The following is a 20,651-nucleotide window of genomic DNA, read 5'->3' as shown; positions in this document are numbered from 1 at the left end:
ATACATTAAAAGGATCATACACCATGATTAAGTGGGATTATCCCAGGTATGCAAGAATTTTTCAGTCTCCACAAATCAATTAGTACGATACATGACATTAACAAATTGAAGAATAAAAACCATATAATCATCTCAATAGGTGCAGAAAAATCTTTTGACAAAGTTCAACACCCATTAATGATAAAAACTGTGACAAAAGCAAGTGGGCATAGAGGGAAAATTCCTCAACATAATAAAAGCCATATATGAAAAACCCACAGCTAACATCATACTCTACGGTGAAAAGCTGAAAGGATTTCCTCTAAGATCAGGAACAAGACAAGGATGTGCGCTCCTGCCACTTTTATTCAACATAGTTCTGGAAGGCCTACCCACGGCAATCAGAGGAAAAAAGGAGTAAAAGAAATCCAAATTGGAAAAGAAGTAAAACTGTCACCGTCTGCAGATGATATGGTACCATATATAGAAAATCCTAAAGATGCTACCAGAAACCTTCTAGAGCTCATCAATGAATGTGGTAAAGTTGCAGGACGCAAAATTAATACACAGATTTCTGTTGCATTTCTATACAATAACAATGAAAGATCAGAAAGAGAAATTAAGGAAACAATGTCATTTACCATCACATCAAAAAGAAAAAAATACATAGGAATAAACCTACCTAAGGAGGCAAAAGACCTGTACTCTGAAAACTAAAAGACTTTGATGAAAGAAACCGAAGATGAGGCAAACAGATGGAAAGATATACCCTGTTCCTTGATTGGAAGAATCAAAATTGTCAAAATGATTATATTACCCAAGGCAATCTATAGATTCAATGTAATCCCTATCAAATTCCCAATTACATTTTTCACAGAAGTAGAACAAAAAATTCAAAAATTTGTGTGGAAATACAAGATACCCCAAATAGCCAAAGCAATCTTGAGAAAGGAAAATGGAGCTGGAGGAATCAGGCTACCTGACTTCTGACTATACTACAAAGCTACAGTAACAGTTTTGTACTGGCACAAACACAGAAATATAGACAAATGGAACAGGATAGAAAACCCAGAAATAAACCCACAAACCGATGGTCAATTAATCTATGACAAAGGGGGCAAGAATATACAATGGAGAAAAGACAGTCTCTTCAATAAGTTGTGCTGGGAAAACTGGACAGGTACATGTAAAATAATGAAATTAGAACATTCTCTAACACCATAATACAAAAATAAACTCAAAATGGATTAAAGACCTATATGTAAGACTGCATATTATAAAATTCTTAGAGGAAAACATAGGCAGAATACACTTTGTCATAAATTGCAGCAATATCTTTTTGGATCCACCTCCTAGAGTAATGAAAATAAAAACAAAAATAAGCAAACAGGACTTAATTAAACTTAAAACCTTTTGCACAGCAAAGGAAACCATAAACAAGAGGAAAAGACAACCCACAGAATGGGAGAAAATGTTTGCAAATGATGCAACCAACAAGGGATTAATCTCCAAAATATACAAACAGTTCACGCAACTCAATATGTAAAAAACAAACAACCCAATCCAAAATGGGCCAAAGATCTAAATAGACATTTCTCCAAAGAAGACATACAGATGGTCAAAAGCATATGAAAAGATGCTTAACATCGCTAATTATTAGAGAAATGCAAATCAAAACTACAATGAGGTATCACCTCACACCAGTCAGAATGGTCCATCATCAAAAAGCTTACAAACAATAAATGCTGGAGAGGGTGTGAAGAAAAGGGAACCTTTCTACACTGTTGGTGGGAATGTAAATTCGTACAGCCACTATGGAGAACATTATGGAGGTTCCTCATAAAACTAAAAATAGAGCTACCATACGATTCAGCAATCCCACTCCTGGGCATATATCTGGAGAAAACCTTAATTCGAAAAGATACATGCACCCTAAATATTTATTGCAGTACTATTTACAATAGTGAAGCTATGGGAGCCGTGTACATGTCCATGAACAGATGAATGGATAAGGAAGATGCTGGTACATATATACAATGGAATATTACTCAGCCATAAAAACGAATAAAATAATTCTATGTGCAGCAACATAGATGGACCTAGAGATTATCATACTAAGTGAAGTCAGAGAAAGACAAATATCATATCACTTACATGAGGAATCTAAACAAATGGTACAAATGAATTTACTTACAAAACAGAAACAGACTCACAGACTTAGAAAACAAACTTATGGTTACCAAAGGGAAAAAAGGGGGTGGGTGTAAATTAGGAGGTTGGGATTAACATATACACACTACTATATATAAAATAGGAATCAACAAGGACCTACTGTATAGTATAGGGACCTCCACTCAATATTCTGTAATAACCTAAATAGGAAAAGAATCTGAAAAAGAATAGATATATGTGTATGTATAACTGAATCACTTTGCTGTACACCTAAACCTAATACAACATTGTAAATCAAATATACTCCAATATAAAATAAAAATATAAAAATTAAAAAAAATAATATAAATACAATGTTTAAATTCTGGGAGAATATTTAGTCTTTTTCCAGCCATATCACATTAGATACCTCTATCTGTGGATGCCATGACTATAAAAGATCATTTTACATGACTTAATTAGTTTGAAATATTAATTTATAAGCAATATGTATTTTGACAACATAATATTTTCTTTCATATATTTAAAAATCATTAACTGGCCTAATTAAAATAGCTGATAGAATTTTTTTCCAGAAGTAGTACTTAAAAGTTTAAAAATACTTTCTCAAGGGCCCAATTAAACAAAATCATAAATGAAAAGAAAGTTACAATTAACACCAGAGAAATACAGAGGATCATAAGAGATTACTATGAATAATTATACATCAGTAAATTGGACAACCTATAAGTAATGAATAAATTCCTGGAAATGTGCAATCTCCCGAGACTGAATCAGGAAGAAATAGAAAGTATGAAAGACCAATTACCAGTAATGAAATTGATTCGGTAATTTAAAAAACTCCCAATAAACAAAAGTCAAGGACCAGACAGCTCCACAGGTGAATCTACCAAACACTTAAAGAAGAGTTAATGTCTATCCTTCTCAAACTATTCCCCAAAATTGAAGAGAAAGGAACACTTTCAAATTCATTCTGTGAGGCCAGAATTGCCTTAATACCAAAACTAGACAGAGACACCAGAAAAAAAGAAAAAGACTGGCCAATATCCCTGATGAATATAGATCCAAAACTACTCAACAAAATATTAGAAAATTAAATTCAACAATACATTAAAAGGATATTACACCATGATTAAGTGAGGTTTATCCCAGAGTTGCAAGGATGGTTCAATATCCACAAATCAATCAATGTGATACATCATGTAAACAAACTGAGGAATAAAAATCATATAATCATCTCAATAGGTGCAGAAAAAGCTTTTTACAAAATTCAACATTCATTTATGATAAAAAAAACTTTCATTGAAGTGTGTATAGAGGGAATATACCTCAATGTAATAAAGGCCAGATATGACAAAACCACAGCCAACATCATACTCAATGGTGAATAGGTGAAAGCATTTCCTCTAGGATCAGGAACAAGATAAAGATGCCCACTCTCACCACTTTCAATCCACATAGTATTGGAAGTCCTAGCCATAGCAGTCAGACAAGAAAAACAAACAAAACAAAAAGAAACTCTTAGATACAAAGGGGTGACTGCCAGAGGGAGAGGGCGGGGGGTACATGAAATAGGTGAAGGGTATTAAGAGGTAAAAACCTCCAGTAATGAAATTAGCAAGTCAAGGTCCTGTCATATACAGCAAAAGGAATATGGTCAATAACACTGTAATAACTTCGTTTGGGAACAGATGGTTACTAGACTTATGGTGGTGACCATTTCATAATGTATGCATATGTCAAAGCACTATGCAGTATACCCAAAACTACATAATATTGCAAGTCAACTTTTTCTATTAAAAATTAAAAAAAAATACTTTCTTCATAGATGAGTACACCTGAAGTGAGGCAAAAGAGAGCATTGTCTTCCATTAAAAGGGGAAGTCCTTTTAGTACATAGAAATTTTTTTAAGAATCCCACAAGATTTCCAAATTATAGAGCAATCATTACATATATACACACACATTGATGTATGCATTTGCACATGCAGTAAACATGAATATGTATACATTTATGTTCATGCATATATGGAATAAATATATTTATTAAAAATGTATATATATATGAAATAAAACATACCCAAATCCCCCAATGAATGTTTGTTTCCTAACATGGACTAACATGCGGAAGTAATTTATAACACCCACCCCCACCAAACATAGAGACAAACAGATTGCTTTTGCTCCTGGGAAGCCCCTGGGAGGGAAGGAAAAAATTCCTACTTGATATGACAAGAGGTGCTTCCTGGGAAATTCAAACATGTAACCAGAAACACACTGATGTCTTGGTCATAAGAGAACTCTCAGGGCAGGGCAGCTAAGCTTGGACTTGCATGGATTCTGCGTCTGTAACACAGGTTACCTAAGTAGCTGTGTGCCGGCTTTTCCTCCACAACTTTGATTCTTCTTGCTCCAGCAGGTATCACCAACACTTCTACATAACCTGTAAGAGTCAATAAAACATGAAATACATTTTGAGTTTTTTCTAATTCCTCTTTTCTTCATTGACTTGCCCTATTTCTCTTTTGGTTTTGGCTTTTGCTGTGATACTTCAATACCTATGTAAAGAAAAAAAATTATGTATAAAAGCTGTCATAAGTTCAAGTGGAGAAGTTTCTTGGAAAAACATTGAGAATACAATGCTATCAAGAGCAAGTAGGTGACTGTAAAGCTCCCTGACAGCTTATGAATTATGAGGTGAGAAAAAAGCACAATGGGACAGCCTGGTTAGAAACAGTGAATCTTGGAACAGAGCAAATAACCTTAAGTTCTGCTCATGGAACTCTTTTAAGTTAGAAAGTTGGGGGGAACGAGCAAACACAGCTGGAGAGCATACAGATGGCGGATGTCTGGTCCCTGAAGTAGTTGAGTATAGGACAAGAGAGACCAAGCCCTCTCTGGAAGATTAACCAAGGGTTTTGAATCTGGGGCTGGAGAGAAGTGTAAGGCCACACCAAGCAATCTGTTGTCACCCTGGAAGGTGTCAGACGGCTAGGAGCAAGATACGATTAGGTGTTTCTTAAGAAATATTCTTCAGCAGTGGTTAGGAATGTAATGCTTGAAGTGAAATAAGGCGGTAAGATAAAGCTGGATAGAAGAGAAAGTGTGCATAAAAAGTCAAAATCAAGACTTCATTTGGTGCAGAAAAGACAGCAGATGCCAACTTTTGGCTGAATAGTTATGCTTTAAAATTATAATAAAATAACATTTAATAGTCTTCTTAGTACTTCTGTGTAGCTACATACAGCCCTGATAAAAGTCTAATTTCAAAGCTACGTTAAAAAGGTATAACAGCTAATCCCAGAGTTGTCTCCTGTTGATCAATAATTCAAATTCCTGAAACTGTTGACAATTATTTGCTGTTTACCAAAAGGTAACAGACACCCCACCTGGTGGCAGTGCCTGGGATTAGAGGTCTATGCTTTTCAAATCAACATTTCCATTAGCAAATACTACTTACTCAATTTAACCATTTTTAGTAACACCAAATCATACAAGCACTTCCACTTTGTTACATGAACACAACATGCAGCAATGAAAATGGAAACAAATGTTTACTGTCTATTGGTATATTGAAGGAAGGTAAGAAGGTCTGTGTACTCAATGAGCTTAAAATTGAATTAGAAAGACAAGGCACAAATATCTCACATAAAAATGATTTAAATAAAACTCCCAAATTTATGTTAAAAAGATCATATTCAAAATAATATGTTTAATTCCCTGCTGAAGAATGTAAATCAATGTTGTTTAAACTGTCCCCCTTCTCTGATCACAGCAATACTCAAAAGTTTTGCTGCTATTTAACTCACAGAAGTGGGATTTTTTTCCTTTTTTTCTTTTAAATGGTTATATACATTACTTATGTTTGAGAAACACTGGCATCAGCAGGAATCACAATGATTCAGAGGAGAGAACATTTCATATAGTCAAGGAAAGCTTCATAAAGAAGCAAATAGATTAACTGTCTTTGAAGAATGGATAGAATTTGGATATACAGGTGACCCTTGAACAATGCAGGGGTTAAGGGCACTGATCTTCCATGCAGTAAAAAATCTGAGTATAATAAATAGTGAACCCTCTGTATCCGTGGTGCCACATCCGTAGATTCGAACAACTGCAGGTCGTGTGGTACTATAGTATTTACTATTTTTAAAAATCCACATATAAGTGGACCCATGCAGTTCAAACCTTTGTTATTCAAGAGTCAACTACATACAGAAAAAGAATGAGTTCACTGAATGTAAAGAAAAGTAACATAGTAAGTGGTATTTTTAGGACCGCATAAATATAATAATTCTCACAGAATGAGAAGGTGTAAGAATTTAGCTATATTAGGAGAGTTTAAATGCATGCCCAGGACACTGAATTTATCCATTTGAAGCTACTGAACATTCTACAACAAGGAATGTGGTAGTTAGATACTGGTTTGGAGAGGCTTTATCTGACAGCAGTATGCAAGATGCCCAGCGAAACAGTTGTAGATAACGGTGTCAGAAGGCTAATGTAAAAATCCCGGAGTGCTAGAGGCTAAGGTAGAAAAACCAGAAGGCACAGTAAAGAAAACAAATTCTGAATTTGAGAACCAATAGAAAGTGGGGAAATAAACATTGAACACAATTCTTCATTATTACTTATGTGCAAATGCAGCCATCATTTATAGGAACATGGAAGTCAAGTGTGGGCAATAATCTGACGTTTGGCTTTGCAATTTGTTTTTAACAAAACAGTATAACACACTAGTAAAAATATCCAGTAAGAACTCTGGAACTTTTGGAACTCCAGGGAAAGGTCAGCCTGTTGAAGTACCTTTGTGAGGCAGTAATTTAAGCCATGGGAGTTAACAGAGAAAACTGAGAGAAAGGAGAAGTCAAGGATTCAACCTCGGTGACAATTATGTTTTTTAAAAAAATTTATTTAATTTATTTATTTTTGGCTGCATTGGGTCTTCATTGCTGCGTGCGGGCTTTCTCTAATTGAGGGGAGTGGGGGCCACTCTTTGTTGCGGTGTGTGGGCCACTGTGGTGGCTTCTCTTGTTGCAGAGCACGGACTCTAGGCATGCAGGCTCAGTAGTTGTGGCTCGCGGGCTCTAGAGCACAGGCTCAGTAGTTGTGGTGCATGGGTTTAGCTGCTCCGCAGCATGTGGGATCTTCCCTGGCCAGGGCTCAAACCCATGTCTCCTGCATTGGCAGGCAGATTCTTAACCACTGTGCCACCAGGGAAGCCCTATGGTTTTTAACAGAGAGACTGAAAAAAAAAAATTAGGAAAAAATACAGAGAAGGAATAATCATGAGAGGTAGAGATCTGGCTATTCTGATGAGGTAGGATCTTATGAATTAGAATATTTTAAAAAGAATTGTTGGTGCAAAAAGTTGTACAGACGTCAAAGAGAAAGGTGACCAAGGAGGGTCCATTGGATGTCACAATCAAGAGGTAACTGTTCATCTCTGAGCAAATAAATTTAGTAATGTGTTTGGAGAAGATGATAAGTTTCAGGATGTTGAAAAAGAAGAGTAGATAGAGAAAAGTAGAGGAGAGGTAGTAACTGTAAATTCCTGTTTGAGTTTAGCACTAAACCCAGAGGTATGCTGTATTTTAGGACAACAGTTACTATAAGTTTATAGTTATATCTATATGCCATAGATAGTATAGAGCAATATAGAGCAATATATAATATAGGGCAATTCTCTATTATTCAATTGAAAAGGCTTGGAGGACAGGTGAGTTAGATTAAGTTTAAAGAAGAAAGAGAGGAAGAAAAATATTAAGCAAAGACATTTGAAGAGGGATAGCCAAAGAGTGAGGCTCTAGATATTTTTCAGTAAATAAGCCATTTAGCACAATTGAGAATGCACATTTTTAAAAGAAGTGAATATACGAGTGGCTACTGCTGAGCTCAGAAGTTGAAATAAAGCCTGTGATGTCAAGGTCATAAATTTGATCCTCACGTTGGACAGTTTGCTTTGTACATTGGAAGATCCTATTTCATAACCAGAGATCCCATTCTTAATCAGCCCTCTTAAAATGCCCAAAGTAATCAAGTAATCATTATCTTCTCAGTAGTATTAATGATAAATGCCACATTTTGAACAACTGCTATGTGCTAGTCACAATTATAGATAATTTATGTAAATTATTTCATTTAGCCATAATGATACCATCCAAGGTAGATATTTAATAGATTGGAAAATAAAGGTTGAGAAAAAAAACTGCCTTTTTCAAGACTTCCTTGTTAGTAATTAGCTGACGCAAGCTTTGAACTCAGATCTGTCTGATTCCAGCTATGGCCTGCTGCTACTATTTCACAGGGTAGAATATATGACACTATGACTCTCTTATTGCTGTGGCAAACATACAAATAAAAAGCCCAAGAGCATGTGTTCCTCGTACGGATTAGTATCATCATCTCTTGTACTAGGAATAACAGATTTTATGCCCACCTTCTTCTAAATGTAGATTGATAACTATATAGTTGCACAAGTCGCCAAATACACAACTTACCTTTAAAAATCCCTTAAAAATTTATCCCCTGGCCAGGCAAGTTACAATGAAAGACATGATAAATGTACTAAGGAAAAAGAATTCTCTTCTTAAGTTGATTTTCTAGCTCCAACAAAAATGATTTAGCAAACTCTACATAGAGCACAGGGACTGAAAACACCCACATGTGTCTGCACATGTGTTACTCATACAATATATACAGTGTGCATGGCCAACTGGACCAAATAAGGCTACAATTCCTTCAAGAAGTTTTAGGAAGTCCATAAACTACAAGGATAAAATTGTCTCAAGAGAAATGAATAACACATTCCTAAAGTCACAAGTAAATGAAGCCCAGAATATAATTAAGGACTCATAAAGATTTGTATTTTTTAAAGTCATAACAATGTAATGTTTCATTATTAATTAAATTAAGTTAATTAAATTAAGTTAATGGATCACACACTATACTGGTCTTGGGGAATAGGGTATTGAACAACAGTAGCCATGATACTTTTCCTCACTGATCTTTAAAGTCTAGCAGGAAAGGAAAGACCAAAGGGTGTAAAATTAGAAAATTACCATACAACTGAATTGTACAGATACAAATATGGTAAGAATCACTAAACTAGTTGGTGATAGGAGGTAGAGGTTGTTCAGGGAACACTTCATTGCAGAAGTGACATTTGAACTGAGATCTAAGTGAGATCTAGGAATTAACCAGGCAAAGCTAAGGGGAAGCTAACAGAAAAATATTTTTAAATGCAAGGTGCTAGAAGGAGCATGGTCAGTTTGAGCATCTGTAACAGATCTAGTGGCTGCAGCTTGGAGAAGGAAAGTGACCTTGGTGTGAGATGATGCCAGAAAGACAAGTAGGAACAACACCATACAGGGCCCTATGGTCCAAGTTAAGAATTCTAGTCTCTTCCCTGTAAGCAATGTTAAACTAGCAGAGAGTTGCAAGGAAGACAGATTGTTGTAAGGAAGTAACATTATTAGTCTCTGATATTCCCAATATCGTAGGCATTTTAGACATTTTCCAAATAACATATGCCATTAATATAACTTACAAACAAACTAATAAACAAAAGTAGAAATTAAAGTGCAATAAAAACAAAGGAGATTTGAATTAGGAATCTGAGGGAAAAATGTATCCACCTAACCGCATTACTGATTTTTAACTGTTATTTCTGTTGTCAATGCTTAGTTTAAAAATTAAGTGTTATTACAACTAAGAAAAAGGTACCAGTGCTGAATGTGCATCAGTATTCTTCAGTGAACTGTTTCCATGCAAATTAAATAACTATGCAGGGGCTTCCCTGGTGGCGCAGTGGTTGAGAATCCGCCTGCTGATGCAGGGGACGCGGGTTCGTGCCCCGGTCCGGGAGGATCCCACATGCCGCAGAGCGGCTGGGCCCGTGAGCCACGGCCACTGAGCCTGCGCGTCCGGAGCCTCTGCTCCGCAATGGGAGAGGCCACAACAGTGAGAGGCCCGCGTACCACAAAAAAATAAATAAATAAATAAATAAATAACTATGCAGGAATAGTCTTCAAAAATTCTAGTGTCTTTAAATCTCTTCAGTCTTTCAGACTTGATTTGAACTTCTGCACTATAAATACGTCTCCCATCACAATCAGGCTGAAAAGCTCATTATAATTGCACTTAGGCGAAAGTATAAGAGCCTGTTACAGCTCCATCTGACTATTCTAAATGAGTTCTGACAGATTTTGACTTGTAGGACCTGTCACCTTTTTTCACAGCTTTGGAGGTTGAGATTTTGATCTGCAATTTACCCTGGGCCTTAGTTATTTTTAGGCTTCAAGTTCTTCAAGCTCACTTATCTTTTATTCTGCTGGGGCCTAGAAAAAGGTTATATTCAGCTTTCGAGGGCTGTGTCTAATTTTCTTTTCTGAAGGACTTTTTAAAATCTAGAATGAACTCAGTCTTCTTGATTATTCAAATATAAATGGCTTATTATTCTTTGTATCAAAACAAATACATATTTTTAGGTCAGGTCTTGGTATTTGAACAAGAAATGTAAAACAGGAAAAAGTTGATGTATGTAATGTAAAAATATGAATGATAACGAAAATATAATCATAAATACTAAGATAGTTCAATAGATAGATGTCTAGGTAAGACACTGACATAAACATAGAAATGTTTGCTTCCTCTCTGTAAGCTTGAGGGCTTCAGTATAAAGCATTTTCTGTATATAAAGCTTATTTGCGGGTTATTATATTTCAGTACAGATAATATCACTTTTTGTTGTGGATTACCTTAAAATTCACACTACATAGATCAATCATCATCAGTTCATCCTCATATCCCCTGAGTACTAGTATTTATAGATGAGGAAAGAGAACAAGAGAGGACATGTTCCCTCTCTTAATATATCTGGAACATCAGCCCACATCTTCTGACTCCCTGTTATAGTTTCCAACATGCTACATTGCTATAGACTCTCTCTTAATTCCTTTTGAATTTAGTAAAAACATTAGGAAAAAAAAATAAAGAAAATGGAAAGGTTAAAACCTGAAGACTAATACTCTCAATAGTTGCTTCAGGCTGTTACAAATCATTATTCTCTGTTAGACATCAATAATTTGCATTGGAGGATAAGGTCTGTAGAAACCTGATAACATTAGCCAATGCAAATTAGATTATTCCCTTGCTGCTCCAATTTATTAAATGTACAACAAATGACTTCATGTTTTATTGGGAAATGGGCTTGTTAGAATTTCTGGCTCATATCACAATGTACTGTATGTCATTGCAAAAAATCATTCAATACCCATTACAAAAGTCTTCAACAGAATCAAAATTGTCATTTCTAAGTTAAATTCAATATAATCTGTCCCCAGAGATTATTTGGATTGTTAATCTTGAAAAAATAAAAAAATAATCACCTGCTCCTCTGGTGTGATTAAAATCTCCTTTAATGATTTTGCATGATTTTCCATTGCCATTGCATACACCACAATGATCTTCCCTTGCAAGAGACCCTAATAAACCATCACAGCCAACTTTCTGCAACAAGAGAATGACAGTACATCATAAAGTGAGCTTTCTCTTCTTTTCTTTTTTAACCACTACTTTAGGACAAACCTAGTCTCTACAAACTAGACATATTTATTTGACAAACTAATAAAATGCCATATTCTCTGGTGCAAACTAATACAGCAAGCTCATGTCAAATAATACCATCTGTAAATTGTCCAACGTAGGGTAGTGATAAAAGTATTTTTCTTATATTAAGAATTAAATGGTATCCTAAAGCAATTTGGAAAACTATTATTGAGACAAATGCAATTTACATAAATCCCAAAGGAAATCACATTTCTATTAAATATAACATGATTAATCTAATTCATTCTACTCAACATAGAACACATAGGCTTCACCGTATGGATGGATGGCTTCACTCCTAAAGTGGTTGAAGAGCAGATGCTGAGTATTAAATATTAACTTTGTGGAAACCAAATATAAATGTTTACATTCATTACAGTTCACCAATAAACTTCTATCCCCATCTTCTTTGGCATCTAACACATGAGTGAGTAAGAACTGCTCACAACCTATGGTTGCTATAAGAAAACAGTAACAGTGGGATAATTAATATTTATATGTTCCCAGAAGAATGATGTTAATATGAATCTTCTTAGATTAAATCATTGACTCTTTTCTAGTGAATAATATTGGTCTCCCTTTGATGTTCAGAAAATATGATATTTTGCAAAGTTGTGCATACTCAAAGTGCGTAAGTTAATATGTCTGTACTGTCAGAAATAAATGGTAGAGTTATACCATCACCCCTAATCAAGAAGAAGCTGCAAGACTGACTGATGTTACATCCATTTATAACAAGTTACAATTATTTAAATAAATTTTTAAAATATCACATAAAACAGAAAAAAAACCAGGGTCTTTTTCTGTGGTTGGTGTTGGTGGTGCTGGGTGTGGGAAGGAGCAGGTCATAAAATGCAGCTGCAGGATGAATATCCCAGGAAAGCAAAAGTCACTTAAACCTTCATAATACAGCATCCTTTCCTTTTGCCAAGAGGGTGTGTATCAGTGTCAAGAAGTAGACAAAACAATGCAATAGTGGAGAACTCTGACCAGCGAATCAAAGCTTATTCAGGGAGAAATGAAGAGAATGTTTCTGGATGAAAGAGGTGGCCACCACAGGAAATTCTCAAAATACAACAAAGATATGGCCAGAGTTCACTGATCAGGAGCCATGAAAAGACCTGAGAGTCCTGGGGTTAAAGAAAAAGTCTCTCCTTCATGTACAAATGAGGAGAAAATTTAGAGTAGAGTTTACAGTGATTTTGAAATGATAAAAAGTGCCTTTATTGCTCTATCCCTAGCATCCGACTTGTTTCTCAGCAAACAAAATAAACTTGATAAATAGTAGTTAAATGATTGAATAAATTAGTACCTAGTTGTCTCTTAGTTTTTTGTGACCCTTGTAACTGGGATAGTATAAGTTTGTAAAATCTAAAATAAAAGGCAGGGATAGACATAATGCCATGGCTCAATAATCACGTAAGCTTAAAATAAGAATCAAAGAGTTAGTATTGTAATTGGTAGTCTCAAGTATCCACACTTATCGAAATATGCTCACATAACTCTAAAAGTTGAGGATGAATGACTTGGAAAAGACAATACTGTTTAACTGGTGGCAGGTACCTGAAGTACCACTGGCAGGCTGGAGACTGGCAGGTACCATGATAATACAGAGGACAGTTTTCTCTATCCTTTTCCAGGATAGAAATGCCAGGGAGCCAAATTGGGTCACCAGGAGAAAGCTGTCTATTTTCAATTGCCCTCTTTAGTCCACTCACCAAGTTTAGAATGCTACATTCAACTCCAATGCTGTATGTTTTATGATAAAATAAAACACTCTAGCCAAACCCAGTATACAGAGGGTTGTCAGAAAGAAAAAAGGAAGCATGTTTTTAATTATACTGAAAGATCGAATGAAGCATGTTAGTTAAAAAGCCAGAATCCTGAAGTATTCCAATGCTGTCAGAAGTTACAATTCATTTCACAGAACTGTAATTATAATCATCAGGTTCACATAACACTTATGCAGAATTTTTTGTTGTTGTTGCTGTTACTTTTATGTTTACCTAGCGACTCTATAAAAGCTCTGGCTTACACAATACTGTTAGGTGAAAAGCACAGCAATGTAAGCTATTATATTTGGCATATAGAGTTAGGAAAATAATTTCTTTTGAAAAATAAATTCATTTAAGTCATATACTAATCTGACATTTACATAAAATGATGAAATAAAGATAAAAGTTTAAATTGCACAACAAACAGTTTTGAAAACAAAATATGTATAGATAAATAATTGCAATGATTTTTAAATAGACAAATGAAAAATTATATTTCAGGCTACTGCCATATTCTGTTAAAGAATAAAGAAAATTAATATGTAATTATAAGACTGTCTCTTATACCAATTATATTGCATGATTCTACGTTTTAAATGTTAGAGCATGATGGCAAAATAAAGAATCTGAGAGCTGCTAAAGCATTTAAGTTTCACAATGTTTCCAAGTTTTTATCCAGAAGTCTACAGACTTCTATTGGACCACAGATTGATCCATCCATAGCTTGTAATTATTTTCAAATTTTGGAGCATGTGTGCACATGCGTGTGTGTGTATCTGTGGTCAGGTATGCGTTTTTTATAGGAAGAAACCAAAACTTTAATCAAATTCTCAAAGGAGTGTATTGCACAAAAAAGTCAATGACCACTGGCCTGCCTATTTCATTTTACAGATTAATGGACACATACATATTTTAAGTGATTTTCCCGAGAACACAGTTTCCTAGTGGCTGTCGTGGATTCAGTACTCCTCCACTCATACCTCTTTTCTTACTAAAGGGTGTACATATTTTCCTTCCAGGCCTGGGAAATTTATCAGCTAATGGCTCTTAGCCTTCAGCCCTGTTCAGAAAATGGCTAGCCTAAAGAAAACTGCCTTTCCCAAGATCACATCCCCCTCATCCCCTGGGACAGCTTGTATCCAAACACTAGTAGATAATGGGGGTTAAAAAGGTCTGGTTTTCTCACCCCAAATGGGGACAAGTTTGAAGAGCCATTCCAGCTCAATGCTCCTCACACCGTCAGCTGATGTCTTGTGACTGTACCAAGCCCAACTGCTCCCCAAGCTCAGTCCTGCCTCCTTCCCCCTCTGCATATATGTTGATCAGGAAAACACCTGGCATTAGACTTCCTGCATATTAATCTTCTAGGGGAAGCCAACCTGAGACAGTGGCAGACCTGTAACTAGCAGCTTCAAAGCTTTAGCCTTTGATCTTTCCACTACACTATTCATATTCATTTTAACAGAATGCCTCCTTTCTAATGATAAATAAAGAAGAGCACATAAATGCATATAGTAGATGGAGATTATTTTTAAAAAGAAATAGAAAGGCAAATGAAATGCTTAAGTATAATAAAAAATTGAATGTACATTTAGAAATCAGCTGATTCAAGAAAGTTGATGATACTTTAAGTGAGTAATAAGACTGATTTTATAGGTTTTTGCCACATGGCTCAGTCTTGGACACAAGACAAGGAGAACTGGAATGCTTGAGTTTCTGGTCTAGAATGCCCAAAGTGTCACAATTTTACACCTGTAATATGTACGTTACAGAATAAAATTTTCAGATTCTTTCAGCTAGTAATGAGTATTATATATTTTCTAGTCTGAACCCTTCATTATACAGATGAAGAAATGGACTTTCAAAGCAGATCAGACTTGCTGAAGATCACAGCTGAGGCAGAGCTTTCCACTGTACTGTGCAGCTGCTCGAAGGTCCCCCAATCCTCCCTCAGCATATACACTCTCCCTTTTGGAATGTCTTACCTGACACCTGCCATTTGCACAGATATCTAATCCCTGATATCCGCAAGAAGTTCCATCCAACACTTTTTCTGACAGAAGAATAGGCTGTTCTTTTCCAACAGGAGAGCAAAACAAGGCACATGGTTTTTCTACATACAGAGTGGATAAAAATAAATGAACAAAATTTGTTCCATAAATATTTTTATCTCAAGCTTTATTTTTCAGAACAGTTACGAGTAAAAAATATAATCTGATGTTAACTGAGTAATGCACTACTAGAATATATAATACTAGAGGGTTATTATGAGTAGTAAATGAGATGATACCTGAGCAAAAATAGGTATCCAATGAATATTAACCTCCTTAAGAATTATGTCGTCAAATTACTTTTTAAATGTACCATTTATTATTTTCTGGCACTAAACCTCTACCACACACAAACCAAGCATTCTTCGTGAAAAATATTTTGCATACTCCCATTTTTTGCTCATATCTTTTGGCATGAACTCACTTTAATTTTAAGAACATATCAGATTTCTGCCTATTTAAGATTTACTTTATTCAAGAAGCCTTTCTTGATGTCTCACTTCTAAATTCCAATACACTAATTTTAAATCCTATGCATTTGGCATTTTCTAACTGAAAAATTACTAAAGGGAGAAAGAAGAACTTCTAAGATGAACAATTCTTGTAAGATTTTCCATTGTGAGGATGTTTAGCAATGCAATACAATCCCATGAGAACATCCATTGGAATGCACAGTTGCTGAAGTGCTAGCTGGGACTCACGCTCTTCTTTGCTTACTCAGAAAGCATGTCGGGATGTATGATGTTTAGGGTGAGAACTACTGTTCTAGGTAAAGAATTCTTGAATGGCTGGCAGTCACCTTCAGTGCTTCCTTAAACAATAAGGTAGGAGGGTTAGAGTTAAAACACTTGCCTATTAGGCTCAGTCAAAAAGTGGCAAAACATTTTTAAAGTGCTATTTCTATTTCTAAGCATCCTGCAGAGGAGCTGTAGTATTTGGTAACACCAGTAGTAGGATTATCCAAATCAGAAACTTCAGAGCAATTTCCAGGCTACATTACTACTCTATTGGCTTGACACCAGTCAGGCCCTTTACTGTTTATTAAGCTCATACAAATAGAATGGAAAATAGTTTACAGTCTCTGACACTGATCTTCGCTTATGTCTTCAGTAAAGTTCCACGTATGCTGATGCGATTCTATAAATACCAAATAACAGCCAGAGGCATGGAACAGGGTATCACTTGGCAAAGAGAAGACAGACAGTTAAATGAGCCTTCAGAATTGAACATTTCAAACAGTTTTCACATGTGGCTTCTGAATACTGCTCTGAACAATTTTGGGGAGTTGGACCATGGCCTTTAATGTGAATGGTTTTGAAATTTTCCTTTAAGATGCCATTATAAGCTGCAATAAAGCAGTTCAGTGTGCTCTCACACCTCAAAGTAGGTTATGTTTATTCAATGACTACTTACTATGTCATATCTTTGGACGTAAAAACAGCTGCTGTCATTGCAACACTTTAATAGTGACACACACACACACACACACACACCTCACTTTTCTCTTTCCGGAGTTTTCACTGAAGAGAGGAGCAAACCAGATATATGAATAATGTTGAAAGGAGTTAGTCTAGAATATTCCGTTTACATTCTAAGCAAGAACTCAGATAAAAACGTTGTATTCCTCCTTTTACATATTGTCAATTTCCTGTACTTACTTTAGCCTTATAGATGACATCAATATTTGATACCGATCTTCCTTCCTGGAGTACACCCTTGAGATTGTGACATTATAGTGATCCATGTAACATGCCAGTACTTGGCAGGCAGGCTCTGTCTTGATTTAAGAGACCACCCCTTTCCAAGGTATGCAGTAAACATGGATTTCTGCCAAATTTCAGCACAGAGTATGCAAAATACCTGAATGTTAAAGCCATGCACTTTTTTTCCTCTAAAAATAAATGTTCACTACTGCATTGATACCTTATATTTAATTCTCTTAGCCAGAGATTCATGTGTTACATTAGAAAACAGAAATAGCCACTTGTATTTTAAAGTATTGAAAACTTGGGGTTTTTAAAAGACTCGTATATTTCAATTTCTTCCATATGGCTCTAATACATAAAAACTATTGTTGTGCCTTTTATTCATCATACAGACTGACACGTTTGATTGATACATGTCACAGAATTCTCAAAAATGGTACCCTGCTAATTATATAAATATCTATTATGGATCATTCTGATGATAAACAACACTTTATAAGAGTCAGGAGCTCCCTTAATTGTGATTTCCAACAGTTTTAATATTTTAAATTGACCCCCATACGACTCTGATTTTTTTTTTAATCTGGAGGGAACCTGTTTCCTATCTCTTATTTCACATGTGAGTAAACAGGTCTCAAATGAAGTAAATATTATCAAATCAGACAGCCAGTTGGAGGCAGAGATAGAATTAACCCAGGATCAGATGATGATTTTCAGGACTTGAACTGTCATATTGACTTTATTTTTACCATGAAAAAAATATTACTTATATACTTAAATTAATGCAACAAATATCCATCAGAAGCTTAATAATTGCCAGACAGTACACTAGGCACAGACAATAGAGGGAATAGAGACACATTAAAATCTGCTTCAGCCGGGTCTTGTGGAGTACTTGGCAGGGGTACGTATCCTATATGGAAGATCAGGGGGATTCTTTTTTTCTAGAGAACTTGTCATAAACTGAGTCCAAAAAATCAGTAGAAGTTTTCAAGGTAAATACATGGGGAAAGAGAGTAAAGCTTGAGAAAGAAAGGATATTGTGCCAAGAAACGTGCATATTTATAGGCCCAGAAGTAAGAAAACATGATGTATCTGAGGGATGAAATGAAATTCGGCCTGGCGGTGCTGGAGATTACAGAAGGGAATGATGGAGATGAGGCCAGAGACGTTAAAGGGGGCAGGTCACAACAATGGCCTTATAAACCAGGTAATAAAGTTTGAGATTGGTCCTGACAGCAACGGGACTTGTGGAAGGGTATTCCTTGGCACAGTGACTGATGGTTTTGGCCTTCAAAAAGGCCAGCCTGTCTGAAATCAGGAGTAGGGGCTGAAGGAGGGTCAGAGAGACAGTGAGGAAGCCGTTTGAAGAATCCAGGTCAGAGACGGTGCAATCATGAACAAAGATGCTGGCAAACAAAGAAAGGTTTGGACAAATAAGGTGTGCTGATTGATTACAGGGGGATGGAGACTGAGGCAGGATTCTGGTTTAGCTTCGTAATGAAGCTGATCATGATGCTATTCTCCATAAGAGAGCACAGTAAGAGGAGAGATGGTGGGAGTGAGAGAAGGGAAAAGGGGAAGGGGTATGTTGAACTTGAACCATGTTGAGTTAGAGATGAATGGGATGCTGAGTGGACAAGTTCATGCAACATAGGGATAAGCAGGTAAGGAGCTCAGGACAGAGAGATCTAGGTTGGAGATAAATGTTTGTGTTCCTTTAGCATTCGGATGATAAATAAAACCTAGTGAATAAGTAAGATTATGCAAAGAAGGATGTTTAGTGAGAAGAGGGGCCAGGATAGGTCACTACAGAAAATTCCCATAAGACATATCATTCTTTCACTAAATATTTATTAAGTGTCTACTCTGTTCAGATATTGCTTACGGTGCTAAACACATAGCAATGCATAAAATACAAGTCTTGCTCTAACAATTATTATTTGGGGGGGGCATAAACAATTAAAATAAAAATATTATGATAGATGATGATAAGGTCTGTGAAAAAAGAAAAAAGCAGGGGAAGGAAAAGCACTGAGTCAATATTTATGAAAAGATCAGAAGGAGGTGAGAGAATGAATCATACTGCTATCTAGGAAAAGTAATTCACCAGAGAAAACAACACCTTCCAAGACACTAAGACAGAAGGGAGCCAGTGTGGGTGGCAGGATGTGATGCAGGCACAGTACAGCTGAAGTTAGAGGGTAACAGGAAGCCAGGGAGCTGAGGACCTTAGAGGCCATTAAAAGAACTTTGGACTTTTAGTGAGCTGGGAAGACAGTGAAGGCTTCTGAATGGAAGAATAACATGACATGACTGACATTTTAAATGCATCACTCTGGCTATGATGAGACTGAAGGAGGTATGAGGACACAGGCATAAAGAACAGTTAGAGATAGCAGAAGAAGAACTACAATCCTTGAGCCTGTGGAACAAAAACCACACTCACAGAAAGATAGACAAGATGAAAAGGCAGAGGGTTATGTACCAGATGAAGGAACAAGATAAAACCCCAGAAAAACAACTAAATGAAGTGGAGATAGGTAACCTTCCAGAAAAAGAATTCAGTATAATGATAGTGAAGATGATCCAGGACCTCGGAAAAGAATGGAGGCAAAGATTGAGAAGATGCAAGAAATGTTCAACAAAGATCTAGAAGAATTAAAGAACAAACAAACAGAGATGAACAATACAATAACTGAAATGAAAAATACACGAGAAGGAATCAATAGCAGAATAACTGAGGCAGAAGAATGGATAAGTAACATGAAAGACAGAATGGTGGAATTCAATGTTGCGGAACAGAATAAAGAAAAAAGACTGAAAAGAAATGAAGACAGCCTAAGAGACCTCTGGGACAACATTAAACACAACAACATTCTCATTATAGGTGTCCCAGAAGGAGAAGAGAGAGAGAGAAACGACCCTAGAAAATATATGAAGAGATTATAGTCAAAAACTTCCCTAACGTGGGAAAGGAAATAGCCACCCGAGTCCAGGAAGTGCAGAGAGTCCCATACAGGATAAACCCAAGAAGAAACAGGCCGAGACACATAGTAATCAAATTGACAAAAATTAAAGACAAAGAAAAATTACTGAAGCAGCAAGGGAAAAATGACAAATAACAAACAAGGGAACTCCCATAAGGTTAACAGCTGATTTCTCAGCAGAAACTCTATAAGCCAGAAGGGAGTGGCATGATATACTTAAAGTGATGAAAGGGAAGAACCTATAACCAAGATTACTCTACCCAGCAAGGATCTCATTCAGATTCGATGGAGAAATCAAAAGGTTTACAGACAAGCAAAAGCTAAGAGAATTCAGCACCACCAAACCAGTTCTACAACAAATGCTAAAGG

At 36.0% G+C, this 20,651-nt stretch overlaps 1 protein-coding gene across 1 annotated transcript in view; it reads right to left on the bottom strand.

Moving 5' to 3' along the window:
- Nucleotides 1-20,651, bottom strand: part of ADAMTS19 (ADAM metallopeptidase with thrombospondin type 1 motif 19) — a 307,854-nt gene that overhangs the window by 83,159 nt on the left and 204,044 nt on the right. The window contains exons 14-16 of the mRNA XM_024123327.2: nucleotides 15,521-15,648; nucleotides 11,541-11,661; nucleotides 4,514-4,594 (exon numbers count right to left, since the gene is read on the bottom strand). Coding sequence (XP_023979095.1) covers nucleotides 4,514-4,594; nucleotides 11,541-11,661; nucleotides 15,521-15,648 — 330 coding nt within the window. The remainder of the gene's footprint in view (nucleotides 1-4,513; nucleotides 4,595-11,540; nucleotides 11,662-15,520; nucleotides 15,649-20,651) is intronic.

Source organism: Physeter macrocephalus, chromosome 8 (assembly GCF_002837175.3).
Source record: "Physeter macrocephalus isolate SW-GA chromosome 8, ASM283717v5, whole genome shotgun sequence".
In the NCBI taxonomy this organism is placed as follows: domain Eukaryota; kingdom Metazoa; phylum Chordata; class Mammalia; order Artiodactyla; family Physeteridae; genus Physeter; species Physeter macrocephalus.
The sequence above is the reverse complement of the archived record's forward strand: the minus strand, read 5'-3'. Positions and strand labels throughout refer to the sequence as shown.